Below are 16,775 nucleotides of genomic sequence, written 5' to 3'. Positions count from 1 at the left end.
AGGTGGTCTTTACCTGATGGCTGCAATGGACTTGAGCTGAGAACAGCTTCAGGGTCCCAGAGGTCTGAGAAAGGAGCAAAAGCTAAGATGTTCCTCAGGCTTGGAAAACGGGGCTGCTCGCTACGCTGAAGAGACAGGTGCTGCAGGAGAGGGTCACCCGCACACCACAGCATGGAAACCTAAGGGGCCGGAGGAGGACAGGCAGAGCCGGGCCAAGACGGGCAGGCCTGAGGCTGCCTCCCCCGCCCGGACCCTGCTGCCACAGCCGAGAAGCCGCCCCAAGCCGCCATTCCTACACGTAGGGGCGGAGCAGCCCCTCATCGAGCGGGGCTGCCAGGCTCAGGAGCACAGAAGGACCCCTCGCCCCAGCGCCGCCGGTAACGGGGCCCAGCCCAGCCCGGGCCGGCGGTGTACATTAGCGCCCGCAGGGCGAGCCCCGCCCCTCCTCGCAGCACCGACTCGAGATTGGCTATCGCGCCTGTCCATCAGCACGCGGAGGCGGGGACAGCGGCCGCAGCCACTCGAGGGTTCGTCATCGCGGAGCGACGGCGGGGACGTTATTGGCGGCGGCGGCTCGGGCCGGTGTCATGGCGGCGGCGGCGGCGCCCAGCCCGCTCCAGCCCGGCAGCCACGCTCCGGAGATCGGCGCCGACCCTGCGGCCTCGGAGGTGGCGAGTAGCGCCCTGCGCTGCCTGGCCGGGCTGGCGGGGCAGGTGAGTGCGGGGCGGGCGGAGGGGGAGGCCTGGGGGCAGGGCTGGCCCCAGCGCCGCGGGCCCCGCACCGCGCCCGGTTCGCCCCGCCTTGGGGGCCCGAGCAGGGCGTGCTCCTGCTTCTCCCCGGCATGCGGGGCTCCTCTGGGCTCCAGGGATAAAGTACGGTGCCGGAGAGAAAAGAAGTTTGTTACGAACAAGGGAGCGGCCTCGCTTCTGGCTGTTGCTCGGGCCCGCCTGCGGGAACGGTGGAGCAGCTGGCCGGGCCGGGGGCGCGGTGCCGGCTGCCGCCCTCCTGATAGAGGCACCCAGGGGTGCGGGTCCTGCTGCTGCACCTCTTCGGCGTGGCCCTGCCCTTGCCTCTTGGTGACGGGACGTCTCATGTCACTCTGTAGTTTGACGGATGATCTCACCCGTGAGAAACTGCAGTCTGCGTAATTGCTGTAGCTTAACAATTAACGATTCTGAATTGAAAAGCTACTAAAAGCTTACTGTGCATTAAATCAAAGTAAATGATCAGGAGCTTGAAGTTGGCCTTGCCTTGGTAATAACATACCATGAAACACACAGTGCATCTCAGTGGGTCAGAATTTTTAAAGCAGCTTTGCTCTGTGGTACTTAAGTTGAAACACCTCCTTTAGGTTTAGTAATGGCTATGAATTATTTAACAGATATTATGGTAGTGGTGGGAGGCCCTTATCAGGAGAAGGTTTTAGTAACAACTTAATTATCACCATAAATAATTTACAGATTAATTCCTTTTCCACTCTGGAAGCATATATGTAGTTCTGTGAAGGCAGCAGAAGCACACTCTTGCTTCTGAAATTAGAAAGCAATTTGAAGGTTTGGGGCCAGATGATGAGCGTTATCTGCAGGAGATAATGTAGCTTAATATATGTTTATGTTACAAAAATACTCAAAAATGGACTCTTAGATACAGAGGCAGTTTAGTAGTAGCTGCTGACTGATCTGAAATGATTTTTTAGAGCATTTCACCACTTATCTGAATAGAATTATGTATTATATTTGCTTCTCACCTCAAAGTCTGCTAGTAATTGTATCTGTTTTCAAACAAAAGTCATCCAAAATTAAGGGCCTGAATATTCAGGCTCTGACTGGTAAGAGTCTCAGTTTTCCTATTTCTAAAGTGATTAAAGACTACCCTAGCTTTTGAACAGGAGTGCGGTGCTAAACAACTTGATGATCATACACTGCTGATTCATAGGATTACTGAGATAAGAAAACTATGTATTGAGGTTGAAATATCCCATAATTCTTTCTGGTGAAAATTCTAAATGTAATCAATGAAGAACTAGTGACTGACAGTTAATCTAGATGCGATACTGTCATTCATACTGTTGTTCTTACAGTGTTAACATGATTGAAAAGTTGAACTCGTGTATTTATGAAAAACACAAGGATAAAGGAAGTTTCCTAAGCTCTTAACTAGGGTAGTCATCACAAGTTTAATTAATTGTTTTCAAAACTACATTAAACACGCTTGCTTCTCTCTCTTCTTCAGTAGCTTACTTGTTCTCCAAAATTTGTTCTATGTCTAGCATGTGACTGGAGAGAGCTTAGTGATTTTAAACAATATTTGGGTGTGCACAGACCATTGCAAGAGAGCAGTTTAGAGTTGCTACATCCCCTCAGTAGAGTTATAGTACTTACGGTGCAGAGTAAAATTGTCTTCGCTGGCAGTTAGAGTGTATTCTTTCCACGACAACAAACCCATTTTACTGTGCACTGCACTGAACTATGAGTAGGGGTCTGGTTGCTCCATCTTAGCTGAGAAGAAGGCCCTTTTAATTGCTCAGTTATGATTGTTTCCAGTTGTTGAGTTATGCTCTTGTCTGCCAGCACTTGAGTTCTGGTAGATTTAACTGTGATGCTTTACCAGCTTACTGAGTAGCAATCCATCTTGCATTTTTGACTGAGACTACTGATTCCCCATTTCCCTTTTATAGGGATGAGTGAACATGTGCAGATCGTTCGCTGTCACAGTTTGTGATCCATCCTAGTGGTTTAAGTTGGATTTATGCTAGCAGGTTGGACTGTAAACAGGAATATTTCTAGCACACGAGTTTTTTGACTAGGGCAGTCATTTGCAGCACAGTGACTACAAGGATGTCTGAGGATAACAACTCTTAAAAACCAATATGACTGTGAAAAGTTCTTTAAGAAAAGTGAAAGTCAGTGTCTTTTCAAATTTCAAAGGCCTGAAATGATTTATGATCCTGTAAATTGCTACAGAATAGGCTGTGGACTTTTAAATATGCAAAGGCTTTGAAGTTACCAAATCACAGAATTTATAAACCTGCTTGTCACAGTTCTTATAGGTAGAAGGATGTGAAACAGTGAGAAAACTAATTCTGTTGTACTAGAAACATGTTTGGATGCAAGAGGGGTTTATTCTGTACTTATATTTAAAAACAGTGTCTATGAGTTTACAATATCACTGGGCAATAAATTATTCTAAGTCAGAAGCTCTACTGTTTTTGCATGTTGAATCACCTGGACAGGAGTCACACACTATGATATGAAGGCACACACCAGGTGATTCTTTTTGAAAAAAGAGGCTTATTAAGAAATTGCAGTAGGACTCCTATTTTGTTTCATTATGATGACTTACTTCTATGCCTTTTTTTACCCTGTCAGTGGACTGTTAATATAGCGTATAGCAGATGTTACTCTAGAAACTTTGGGAAGAAATACATGCTTGAGATAATTACATATGTGGAGTGGCTTAATTCTTAAAAGTTTTATTGTGCTAAATTCTAAATACATTCTTGATTTTTGTAAGGTGTTCAAAACTAGTATCTCCTAAAACATTACTTTCCCTACATCCTGTGTAGTTTAAGTACTAAACGGGAATAACCATTTGCATGAAAACTATCTAAAATACCTTTTAATCTAGTCAGAGCATCTCCTTTGCTATGTAATTTGGAATCTAACACTGGATTTAACAAGGCTGTTCTCTGACTAAAGAGGAAAGGCTTAGGTTTATAGTTCGTTACATACAAAATTGTGATAATGCTGGGATTTAAAACTAACAACTTAGTATCCACTGCTTTGCCTTCAGAGCGATGGAGGCATTCTTATGTTTAGTTGTCATTGTTTCTTCACTGAATGAAAACTGTATGGTGGATTCAGGAAACGAGTGCATATTCATTCCATGTTCTTGTCCATAATATTTGATGCCATTAGAAGTTAGATATCTTTAGACCATATGTTAAAAGTCACTTTTGTCATTTGCCCAAGATCTCTCTTCCTTTTCTTAAAAAAGAAAATGTAATGGAAGGAGTGAGATTTAGACATACAAATATGTATATGACTTGGGAATTCTGTGTCTTAGAGTACCTGTAGGTCCTCTTGATTTTAAATGAGAGTTTTATCTGTATTCAGAATTTGGGGGATCGCTTACAGGTTGTTTCATTGACTAACAACCTTCTTGGCTTTGGGAAATCAAAGTGCTCATTACTTCAAGATATTGAGAAGAGCCTTAGTGTAACAAAAATGGCAAAGGTGGGTGTGAAAGTGTGTGGTTCATTAGTGATTTTTAACAATCAGCTTTGTTTTAGAAAGGGAAAGTTTATTCTTAGCTTATAGAAGATACATAGTTCCCTTAAATAAAATTCAGATTCACTATGTGTTTTTCTCTTTATTGCTTTGGGAGTTAAATAGTGCAATTCCTTGGCAAAGAGAATGGACTATGGCAAATGTTATTTTGATATGAATGCATATAAAAGGAAATAGTGTGATTTGGAAATGGGTTTGATAGGGGTGGTGTGTGGTCTAGAGTTTGTTTAACCTTGAGATTTAAAAAAAAATTTTTTTTTTGAATGCTTATTTTTCATATAAAGCCTCCCTTGGATTAGCAGCAAGGAAAAATTTCAAGAATGTGGCATGGAGCAGTATCAAGACCTTGATCATACAGGCACAGATAGCCTTGCAAATCTCAGAATAAAATACATGAATTTACAGGAGACTGCCATCCTGGGTGTATGTTTCTTCCTACTGGTGGTTCTATCATTCTATCAAAGATTTGAGTGATTAACATGAACAGTATGTTTTCGTATGATCGTTACTTGAATTGAGAATTGACTAAAGATCAAATTAATTCAATGAAAGTGGTGTGAGGTAGTAAGGAATTTAAAATTTTTGAATATACTCTACAAATATTAGCTTACTTTGAAAATGACAGCTGCTTGAATTATAATTAATGTCAAACCTCTCCAATGTCCCCATATAAAAATGGGGTCTGCATGAGATTGAGCATAATTGTTGTCCTGTAGATGTCTTGTATGCTTTTGTTAATACAACATAACAACATAATTTTTTGTTGTTTGTTTTGCCCTCTTGAAGCTTAACCTTGGAGATGATATCGTGAAAGTTGTAATCGATTGGAGCAAGCTTCAAAGCACATCAGCACTTCAGCCAACATTGCTTTTTAGTGCACTTCAGCAACATATTTTATGTTTGCAGGTAAATATTTCATTGGACATATTCAACTTGACAAAAGCGATCAACAACTGAATGTAGTTATATTATCTAAACTGTAAAATTTCAGTCGTTTTGATCTTATATTGCTATGTCCAACAAGAATGTGAAAGTATTATACGCTTGGGATTCCACTATGCTTCGTAGGTACTCACACTTATGGATTTTTCAGATTAGTGGTGGGAATATCCACTGTAGGTGAGCAGGCTGAATAAACGCAGCCTCATTGATTTCTAGACTTGCATTGTAAATGTGATACATTTCCATCTATGGTGAGTTATAATTAAGCAATAAGACACGGCAGGTGTGTGTCATGCTATGATAATGATTCCATGCGTTGGGTGAGTTTTGAGGCTCATGGAGTGCTTTCAGTGGTTCAAGAAGTGGCATTATCCCAGCATGACACATCCTGGAGTGTCTTACTGCAATTAAATATATTTTCAGCGTAGGGTTTTTTTTTTTTAAAGAGTAATTTTTTTGACATTAATGTCTCATCTTGCCAAGTAGCCAGTCACCATTACTGTCATTTCGTTTAACTATTTGAAACTTTCCAACCCTGCCAAAAGTACATGTAATTTAGTTGCATGGCAGGGAGGTTGAGGAGTTTGTCAGCTGGTAACTGAACAGTGTTTTGACCTTGATAGTTCATCTTTAAAAGGTGAGGATTTGAATACCATTTTTTTTCTTCAGCTAGTCAATGAATTATTTCAAACATGTAGTACTGAGAGGGTGAAAAAAGAAGTTCCTGTATTTGCTTGTCTGTAGGTAAAAGAAAAACCCTTTATGTTATCCAGACATCCACCAAATCTTTGGTGTGATAAACAAAAAGAGAAGATATGCAAGATAAAAGCAAGTAAAAGTTGCATCCAGCTGTAACAACACTGCAAGTCAAAATTTGATTCCATTTCAGGAAATGTGACTAGTAAGAATCATGTTGTCTTTAAAGAAAATAAAAATAATTTCTATAGGGAAAATAAGTGAAATTCAGACTAGATGAAACAGGTAAAAATTTAAAAAAGGGATGTGACATACAGACCTACCGAGGCTTTGTTATTACATCTTGTGTAAGAGTTATTGCAGTAGAAGAAGCATTTATTTTTGCTACTACAAATGTCAGTGCATTCTCTCATTTAATTTCATGACCTAAGTAGATAATCAACCATGTCAAGAAAAGCATGTGTTCAGGATAACGCCTATATATTTCATGTCTCTGTTGTCTCATTCACTTGGGCAACTGCAGTTTCAAGTGGAGAATGTAGTGCTGTGATGATAAAGTAAAGGCTTTACAGTGTGAAAGCATTGGCTTTCATGTTCAGGAAGAAAAATACTAAGCCTTACTGTTCTGAGTAGGCATTTGAATGACATGTTAATTAAGTGGCATTGGTGCCAACGCTCAAAGCTTTGATTTAGCTAGTAACAGATGAGTAGCAGGCAGATTTTCTCAGAAACTTGGGAGTTTTCCTATACAAACCTCTACAAGGCACAGGTCAAAAAGGCCAAAATCGTGGTGTGCAGAGTATTTGGAACTATAACCTTTTTTTCTTTTTTTTAAATTTTATTACTGTGTTCCATCAGGGGCAGATGTTGTAATTCCTAAAATTATTTCAGTTGGTCTGTTTTAGAAATTATAATAATACTTGGCTTTTTGCGTTTTGTTTTGGGATTTTTTTTTTTTTAACCCTAACATACTGTTTTCTTTGTTCAGCCTCTTTTAGAAAAACTCCAGTCATTGATTAAAGAGGAGAATATAGGCAATGTTGAACCTGCAGGTAAAACAGAAGGCCAAACTTGTGAAACAAGTTTAGATGTTTTTGATGGTAACTGTCAGACTGAAGAAAAGTATGCAAGTTATGATTTGGGAGATCTGAAGGATGCTCATGTTAATTTTGATCCAGAGGTGGTCCAAATAAAAGCTGGAAAAGCAGAAGTAAGTGATTTACCTAAATTTTTAAAACAAGAAAAAGACGTTTCTAAAATTCAGATTTAAAGAATGAAATAGATATATACTATCATGTTTATTACCTGCAGATTGACAGGCGGATATCAGCCTTCATCGAGAGGAAACAAGCTGAGATCAATGAAAATAATGTCAGGGAATTTTGCAATGTTATTGATTGTAATCAAGGTAACTGGCTATCCAGACTTTAATCTTCATAGCAATTTAAGTTTGGGTTTTTTTATTTATTTTTCAAAAGCACTATTCTATATTTAAAACAGAACTTTAACTTTGTTTTAAAGTTAAGAACTTGCATGTGCACTGCAGATGTCAGGTAGACAAAAAAAGAAAATAGTCACTGGATGACAATGTTTAATGCATCCCATATGGAAAGATTATAGCTATGACTGTGTTCATTTTAAGAACTGCCATCATAAATCAGATTATTTTGTAGCTATTGTTCCCAGTGATTTAGCTAGATGTTCCTTCCAAAGTCAATAGAATTGCAATGCCTTGTGAATTGCATATTCAAATTGAAGTTAATTTAATGCTAGGTAAATTACAAAGAAGTATTTTTTGCAATCAATTTGAATTACTGGCTACTTAGAATAACTTTCAACATTACTCATGCTACTGGTGTTTTTAATGCACCAACTGGCACAATTGGCTCTATCTATAAACAACCAATGTTGAATCCATGTGGTAAGCTGGATCCTATTAGAACGATCAGTAACTGTGTAACCAAATGCATCTTAAATGTGAAGACACTTTTATATGCATAAGTACTATGGAGACATTTTCTAAGTACCTGTGAACCCAGATGTGCATTGTCTCTGTGATATGCTTTTAGAGATCAAAGCTTACTGTTCCTTAAGCTTTAATAGGAAGAGAGTTTAACTCCCTGAAAATTAGTTGGTATGCAAATGATATCTGAGGTCTAGTAGAGTGTTCTAGGTAGTAAATACTGATTCCTAAAATTGTTAATTACATACAGAAGAAATGATGATAAGACCTTTCTTTGTATGTTCAGGCATAATATATGTGTAAAGCTTTGGTGTATATGAACAGAGATTATAATGTAAACACTAGAGTAAACTAAGGTGGTCTGTACTGTAGGTTTTTATAGTTAAATTAAAGAAGTCACAGGCATCAGAATATATACAGGAAGGTGAAAAAAGAGTGCTGATGAGCTAACTAGACTAGTCTAAAATTAGGAGGAGTGTGGTTTCAGAAAAGGACGTAAAAACAGAGTAACAGTAGTAAGCAAGGAAAAGACTTCAGTACAGGAAGAAAGAAGTGAGTTACAGAGAAATGCAGTGAAAAGAGCCAAATAAAGTGTAAATTGGAAGAAATTTGGTCCTGATCCCATAAACTTTTATATACACATGTACATACATTTATGTAAGTGACTTACCCAATGAAAACCAGTAGGTCAATGCAAGTGTGTGAAACTATTAATGAGCAAGTGTTTATAGAATGAATTAAGTATTTCTGATGTTTTTATTGTATGAAAAGTTTTAATTAGATTGAGGCTTTTAACAAAAGCTGATGATGGTTAGAATATTTTAAATTATAAATACGTAATTACGACATCACTTTTTATATTACTTATTTAGAAAATAGCTGTGCCAGAACAGATGCAATTTTCACACCCTATCCTGGATTTAAAAGCCATATAAAAGGTAAGCAACTATTTTAATACCCATTTATTAAGAGCCTCGAGATAGAACAGCCCTGATGACTTTTTGACTTTAAAACTTTTTATAGAATGCTCAGAAATGCAAACTTAAGGTATTGATTTTTGACTCTAGTGAATGCTTTTACTTCTTCACTTACTTCTCCAAGGTTTTCAATCCCGTAATTGCTTCATTAAACTGATGGTTATGCGCTAAAGACCAAGACAAAGTAGCTTAATTTCATTGTCTGAAAAGAAAGATGCAAAAGATAAAGCAGGACAGAGAATCTGAACAATTCTCAGCTTTTCTTCTAAGATGAAGCCAGCAGTCCAATTAAGGAATTGAGATTAAATAAAATGATCTTCTATTTTTTGTGAGTCAGTGTAGTTATATGGAATTAGAAAATAGTTTTGGGACACAGTGGAAGTTCTGAGACATAGATTTATGGGAAGTGACAAGCTGGGGAACGAGCTTACCACTGCAGTACCTTTTGCAAAGGAGTAAATAGCGTAGAAATGATTGTTCAACAGAAGTTATGGACCTGCTCTCCAGGTGTACACAAGTTACTCTGTATTTAAAAACAAACAAACAAAATCTCCAAAATCAGAAGGAAAGTAACCCTCTCTTCCATTTTTGAGAGTGGTAGCATTCAGTTATCCACTTGATTCTAAAACCAATTCATTATTCTGAATTCTAGAATGACACTGTGAAGCCTGATGATAGGTATATAAGCATTAAAAGATCTGGTGAGCTAAGAGGGAGATGGAAAGTGAGTCTGTGTTTAGAATCTTTCTCTAAGAACTCCTTTCAATAGTCACTTTTTTAAACTAAGTGCTAGTTTGTAGTTTGGATGGTAGCATATTACAGGAAAAAAGAAGAGTTTGCCCTTCAAGTAGCTAAAACCTGAACAATTCATGACTGAAACATGAATAACACTTAGAAAGGAATTAGAAATAAAACCAGCATAAACTGAAGCAAGAATGTAACGTGGCCTTTGTGAAGTACTGATAAGAAGGTGTGTGCTTCAGTGTCTGGAGTTGCCAGTGTAGTCTTTAAGTCTGCAGTACACTACGGTAGTCCTGTCGGGATGGACTTGAGAAATGACTGTGATTTAAAGAGAAGTGACCAAAATCTTTTGATGAAGACACGGTTCAGCAGGGGGAAAAGATAGACCCAGAAGCAGCTGAAGAGTCATTAAAGCTGTTACCCGAATAACAAAAATTAGAAGAGAACTTCCTTGCTGAGATTTGTAGCAGTTCTAGTTGTTTACCTCCCCTCATCTTCATGTATTTATGATGCTTCCGGTAATATTAGGTCTGGCCTCTTCTTTGCATTCACAACAGCTCGCATGTGCAACTGCTGACATAGATACCGGGTTTTCTGCTATTTATCAGCAGCTGATGACAAATTCTTGATACTGCCATTCTACATGAATGTATGAGTAATTCTTTTACTTTGCATATGTAAAGTCCTAGGTTTTTGTTTAGTTTAGTTACTCGTGCAAAAATAGGAAAATACTTTTGAACCTTTGATCTTAATATATGTGGGACCCTTCACATGAGAGACTGTTGTGAAATTGATTTAACACAGGTTTTCATATTTTAATATTTTGATTGCTTTAGTTAGATGTACTTTGTGTTTCATGTGCGTATATGTTAAATTTGTGTTCTCTCTACCTAGTTTCTAGGGTAGTAAATACATACGGTCCTCAGACTAGGTCTGAAGCAGCACATGGGTCCAGTCACAAAGCCAGTGTACCCATTCATGATTGTGGAAACCAAGCTGTTGAGGAGAGATTGCAAAACATTGAAGCACACTTACGGTTACAAACAGGTTCGTATCATGTTTCAATTTTGACATCGGTGTGCCAGTTATCATTACTGTAGTAAAACTGGGCAAGTCTATAAAAACTGTGACTGTAAAAACAGTGGATAGATCCACCGAAGGGTTTAGTCACCCTAAGTACCACAGTCTTAATGCTTAGGTTCTTATGCCCAAAATGGAACTCAGATTTATCTCCAAATTAAGATGCTGAGTTAGTAAATGTACACTTGTCGTGGTGGAAACAAGAGAGAGACACTTCAGAATGGGGTTTAAAACAGTCTCGAATATTTGGAGGTAGGGATTCTCCATAGCCAGTGGAGTCCTGCCTTGACCCCTTTTCCTAAAGGTGGATGATTCTTGAAATACAGTTAGATGAGAAGCTTTGGGAAGCTCATTGTTCCTACTTCCCTTTAGCCGTGCAAACATGAGTCCACACCTTTCACTAAAATAAATGCCATAGCCACCAGGCTACTGACTTTTTTTAAGTAGTTGCTTTCCTCACCCCTGCCCCAGTTTTCTAGAATATAAATCAATGAGACACTTATCAAGGAGGAATCTGTATTTTTTCTTGAAAAATGTTTAAAAACAGAACAGAAGCCTAGATTCCTGTGAATGCATACTGGATCAAAGTCCTCTGGCAGCAAGGAGAGTAGAATACTCCTAGATGCTGTTGAGGCAGCAGTCAGAGCTTGACACTTAACTGTATAGTTGTCTCAAAAGTTAAGGTGGTTTTTGTGTATGGAAATAGAATTTGCAAGTGGCTGACCAGCATTAAGGTTACAATGGGTAGTAGCCTTGGAGATTATGCGTATGAGGGATAATAATTGGCCCGTAAGGAGGGGCCCTTGCTTCCAGGTTGTGCCTATAATAGGTGACATAATTTTGTTTGAGGGAACAGGTTAGCTAAACTACAGTATAGGGGAAGAGAATGTAAGTGTGCAATTCCAGCTCAACTCCTGTCCAAATCAGCATTCATGGGGAAGGTTTCAAGATCGTTTGTTACTTACCCCAGCAGCTGTGCAAAAGTATTCATCTGAGTAGGTAACCTGCCTCAGCTACCTGCTTGCCAGTTTTTATTTCTGATGACTGAAACAGTTGTTCTTGACTCACCTGCTGTTTTTCAGAACAGCTTCTTCTAGTGCTAGCACTGCTCTTTTCCCTTTACATTAAGAGACAGCAATATTAAGAAGAGTGAGAGGTTAGCTGATTTAATTAGTAGCTGCTGAGTGATGAGTAGAGAGCAGAACTGAAGGAGGGAAGCTACCTGCAAAATTGTCTGTCTGAAGTGAGGAAATAGATGAATTGCAAAAAAACCGCATTAGTCCTTATTTCAGTAGTTTGTGGAATAGAATTGTCTTACCTAACTGACCTAGAAATAAAGGGACATGGGTGGCAAGAGAAGAAGTAAAAGATTGCTAAGGCTTCAGTTGTCACTACTGTTAAGAACCAGACTGTCATTTTAATTGGGATAGCTAGTTGTGATAGATAGTTAGTTGTGATACACAGTGATTTCAGTTTATAGAATACTACGTAGCAAAAATAAGATGCTTGCTAAGGCTGATCTTTTGATCAGATTAGTTCTTACGTGGGGAAACAAGCCCAAGCTGCTGTAGTGTAGCTGCAAACAGAAAATGGGTTGAGGTGGGTTTTTTTTGTTGCTGTTGCTTTTGTGGTGTGTGTGTGTTTTGTTGGGTTTTTTTGTTTGGGTTTGGGGAGGGGAGTTTGGTTGGTTCTTTTTTTTCCAAAGATCTGTTATATCATTCCACATATGTGTTCCCCACCCCTGCTTCTCCCATCTATGGTCAGGCAAACATTGTTCTTTGTCAAGCACAACATACACCTGTCCTCTAACATCTCAGTGGAGATAGATTTCCTTCAGAACAGTCTTAGACATTAATGCTGAATTCATGTGTGGTCTGCCATACCATCTGCTCCCTCCTGATGCTGCTGTCAGTTTTGAAGTGGTAATGTTTGATGTGTGACCAGTGTATTGTACGAGTGATCATTAGTTGTTCCAGAGACTTTGTCAGACATATTTTGACCACCTGCATAAAGTTGTCTATTGCCTTCACTGACTGTATTGGCTTATGATTCAGGGTATTAATTACCCTTCCGTTTTATTATCCCATCTGCTCATTTTGTTTCAGCTACTGGTTGATAGCTGGACTCAAAGAATTTACCTGTAAAACTTTCAATCTTTAGTTTAAAAAGTTATTCAAGCACTTTTCCTGATTTCTTTGTACCGGTGTATTTAGGTGGTCCTGTACCAAGAGACATTTATCAGAGAATTAAGAAGCTTGAAGATAAAATCCTTGAGCTGGAAGGACTGTCTCCTGAATATTTTCAATCTGTAGTAAGAAATTCTCTCAACTTCTTTTAGCATACCTAAACACATTCAGGACTTTTGTGCTTAAATCTTTATGTACAGACAAAAACCTAAGGAGTCAGAGGGCAGACACTCTGGCTTGGTGTAATGATTGTATTTCATGTGGGCCATCTATGTAAGTTCATATTTCTACCTAATTTCTCATTTGAAAGAAAATAGCATTTGTTGGTGGGAAAAAAATTGCAGCCACCTGAGCTTAACTAATTTGTTAGAAATGTATTATAGAGGTTGGATTTCTCTCCCCCCCCCCCCCTTAAAATCTGAAGTGTTTCTTATGACAAGAAAATTGACTAAGTTTTGATCTTGATACAAATCATTAATGGCTTAAATCAGCTGAAATCCTTTGGGTTTCTGTACGTGATCTAATTACTAAAGATCAGTTATGTGAAATAACTTCCAATAGGATGAGAGAGTAAACCCTTTAAAAATAGTTTCCTGTGATTCTATGACATTGGTTTCTTTGTTGCTAGTCTTCAAGCAGAGGTCTGTCTCCTTCTGAATTGTGAACTTTATCCTTCATTCACCAAAGGAGATTAGGATAAAGAACATTGGTTGTTACTCCATCAGGCTCTGCTTGGCTGTAGAAATTTCTTGTCTGTTATCTTGCTCTTCTTTCCCCACCTAACAGTAAGAATGTCTCTTTTACTGTTGATTATACTTGAATTTATATATTGTCCCTTCAGACCAGCCAAAGAAGAGTCAGCAATTAAAAATCAATAGCAATATTATAAATTTTTGTTTAATTTTTTTGTTTGTATTGGAGACCAATAAAGTCCTTTATTTGTGAGGCTATTCCTTCAAGCTGTTGAATGCCAGAAGTTAAAACACACTTTCATAAGCTGAAACTTCCATTGAAAGTGCTTTAGGTTCTTGTCTAGAATGGGGATCCAGGAAAAATTTGTGATGGTTGCAACAGAAGTGTTGTGCAGTAACTAGCAATTTTTTTGTCTGAAGTTTTACATAAATATTGGTGTGAATACAGGAAAATTTCAGGGAGAAAAATATTGACAGTTTCAAAAGCTGGATATTGATCTTGGTTTTGTCTGAAGGAAGCTTCAGTTAAGTTGATAGTTGTTGGCTGCCAAGTGCGGAGAAGCTTCAACAGCTTCTGACTGCTCTCCAGTAGTATTTCTCATGATCCAAAGTACTTAATTATAAAAAAGATTTCTTTAATGCATGGAATGGCAGTCAGTGTTCTTTCTGTACTTGAAAGACTCTTGTCAGCATTGTTACAGAATTACTTGTGGTCCTCTATCAGTGCAACATTAAGTCAGTTTTGATTATGTCTTTTCTTTAGAGCTGTTCTGGCAAGAGGAGAAAGGTTCAACCTCCCCATGTAAGTGCTGTTAACTTTTGTTTACCTTAAGTTTAGGATGTTCTGAGTGAAAAGTAATCAGAAGTTCTACCAAGCAAATAGCTAACTTCTCAGAAACAGCTGCATCAGTATTGAATAGCTTGCTGAGAAAGAAAGAAAGGGAAGGAGACAAAGTTAATGGGTGTCACAATGAAATGAGTCTTCTAAGAGTCTGTACTAGGGCAGGTTAGCTAGTGTTTTCACCAGTTAGAAGGATGATAGAATAAAATAAATCTGTAATGATGTTAATCAAGCAGGGGGTAACAAGCAATTTGTGAATTCTGATCAGCCTTCTGGTAATGTTGTCTGGTTTTGTTTTGTGGCTTGGCGTTTTTTGTTGATTTTTAAACTTGATTTGCTTTATTGGTTTATGAAGAGACAATGAAAGCAGAAATGGCTGACTTGGCAAAAGTGTTGCAGAAAGACCTGACATTGTAGCAGATATTAACCTAAGTCAGTAGGATTTGCCATTTTCACAACACTGTCACATAAGGGAATGTGTTAACCGTGTACCTTAGGTCACAAGAGAGAATTTCTTCTCGGTGCAAGCGAGACCTTAGCTGGAACTCTGTCTGCTACTAGCCATCGTGCTTGGAGACAGACAGACTGGGGAGAATGCTTAGAATAGGATGAGGGCCATCTGACACTTAAGGAAGTAGGCTTGTTAACATGAGAAAAAAAATCCTCCATAGGCTGAAATATTTTTATAAAATGGATCATGACCAGTTCTTTGTGAAAGAAGAAAACAACAAAATTGTCAGGTTAAGTGGGCACAGAGGAGATTGATCTAGATAGTCTCATCCAGTGTTTTAACATCAAAGGATTTTTGGTTTTTTATGAACAGGTTAAACAAGCATCTAATGGGAATAGCATGGATATATTGATCCGTGATTAGGACTGTCAGTTTCTTCTAAGTTTACATTCTTTTTCTTTCAAGTTTAAATAGCCGTAGACTATATTCAGACAATTCTGCAAAAGTATTTCTATCATTTAGTGCAATATGCAGTGACCTCAAGTATCAAGTGCTAGGCCACCTCCATTACAAGATGTAAATGATTGTGGTTTTTATTTTGTTCTTTTAGCAGAACTATTCATTGGCTGAACTTGATGAAAAGATCAATGCTATAAAACAGGCATTACTGAGGAAAACAAGAGAAAGCAAGTCCAAGGAGGCTGAGCGGTTTCTTCGATAAAAAAAGAAAAAAAGTCTTTTCAGTCTTTTGAGAATTCTCATCATGCTTTACACATACCTAAACCATAGACCTGACTAGTGTTCATCGGGGATGAATTTAGCAATGAAAGCAAAGCATGACTATAAACTCCTTTTGAATGATCTTGAAAACTTTCTTTTAGAAGAACTCATATAAAAACAGTCCTATTAATGAAATAGTTACTTTAAAATGAAGAATGTTTTAGGAATAGCATTCTAATAATCCATTCCCTTCTGTTATAAAGGAGGATTGCAGCAATGTTCGTATGTGGAATGTTTTAACCTGCATACAAAAGCTACATTTCACATGTAATTCGTGATGATTGAGTATTCAGAAGGGCTATCTTTTGAATACTTTTCATGTAAGTAGTTTGCATAGATAAAATAAAGTACTTCCTCATAAGTAAACTGTCTTAGGAAAAAAAATTACAAAAAAACCTTGCAGTGTGCATGCTTACCTGTATTTTTTTCCATATTTGTCACTGTTTTTGCAGCTGTTAGAAATGCAACAAATTGCATTTCTGTTTGAAAGATGGTTATGGAAGTCCTATATGTGTAAATAGACAACTGTTCTTTACTTCCTCAGTGTCCTGTAGGAATTCAGACTTCATACCCTGCTAACAAACTTAATATGTTCTAAAGACTACTCCAGGGGAGGTTTTGAGGAGCATGTCAGCAGGCAGCAGCTTCCCTTCCTTCCATATACATGCTTACATGACTTCTGAAGCATGAATGCTGGGTACATAGTTTAAAGTCAGACCTTTGGCCACACATTGAAGTGTGATTTGGTTTTGTTTTTTTTAAATAAACCATTTTCTATTTGTACCAGTTCTTTAGTTTATTTTCTGTCTCTGTCTTTATTCCAAGTTTAGAAGAAAAGTAGCTGTTACAGAGGGACCCTTTTCTGTTAACTGCTCTGCTTACAGCAGTCATACTGTTGATGTCCCTGTATCAGTCTTTGTGACAGGTGTTATGAACAGTACTGACTGGACACAGTCTTGCACTTTGGAGAATTGTAGGCATTTTCTGTGATTCTGTGTTCTTACCTAGACTAACATTTGTTGTAGCAACTGTACCTAATGCTTCTCTGAAGATGAACCAACAGAGGTGGGAGACAAAGCTGCCTGAGCAGGTCCTAGCTCCTGGAAAGAAGACAGTATGATAGTTACCTGTTCAGAT

General features: G+C 38.3%; 1 protein-coding gene across 4 annotated transcripts; it reads left to right on the top strand.

Moving 5' to 3' along the window:
- Positions 1-537: 537 nt before the first annotated feature.
- Positions 538-16,426, top strand: MBIP (MAP3K12 binding inhibitory protein 1). Of its 4 annotated transcripts, none has more exons than XM_074824650.1 (9): positions 538-713; positions 5,076-5,195; positions 6,916-7,137; positions 7,239-7,335; positions 8,763-8,828; positions 10,503-10,655; positions 12,902-12,999; positions 14,330-14,368; positions 15,472-16,426. In XM_074824650.1, exons 1-9 carry the CDS (start codon positions 588-590, stop codon positions 15,577-15,579), a joined length of 1,029 nt encoding a protein of 342 aa, XP_074680751.1. In that variant the 5' UTR covers positions 538-587; the 3' UTR covers positions 15,580-16,426. The 4 variants fall into 4 exon arrangements, with proteins under 4 accessions (XP_074680751.1, XP_074680750.1, XP_074680753.1 ...); XM_074824649.1 differs by having other exon boundaries at positions 15,469-16,426; XM_074824651.1 differs by lacking the exon at positions 538-713 and adding an exon at positions 746-4,712 and having other exon boundaries at positions 15,469-16,426.
- Positions 16,427-16,775: the final 349 nt, after the last annotated feature.

The sequence above is a fragment of the Strix aluco genome, chromosome 4 (assembly GCF_031877795.1).
Source record: "Strix aluco isolate bStrAlu1 chromosome 4, bStrAlu1.hap1, whole genome shotgun sequence".
NCBI lineage: Eukaryota > Metazoa > Chordata > Aves > Strigiformes > Strigidae > Strix > Strix aluco.
This window is presented reverse-complemented; position numbering and strand designations above follow the sequence as displayed.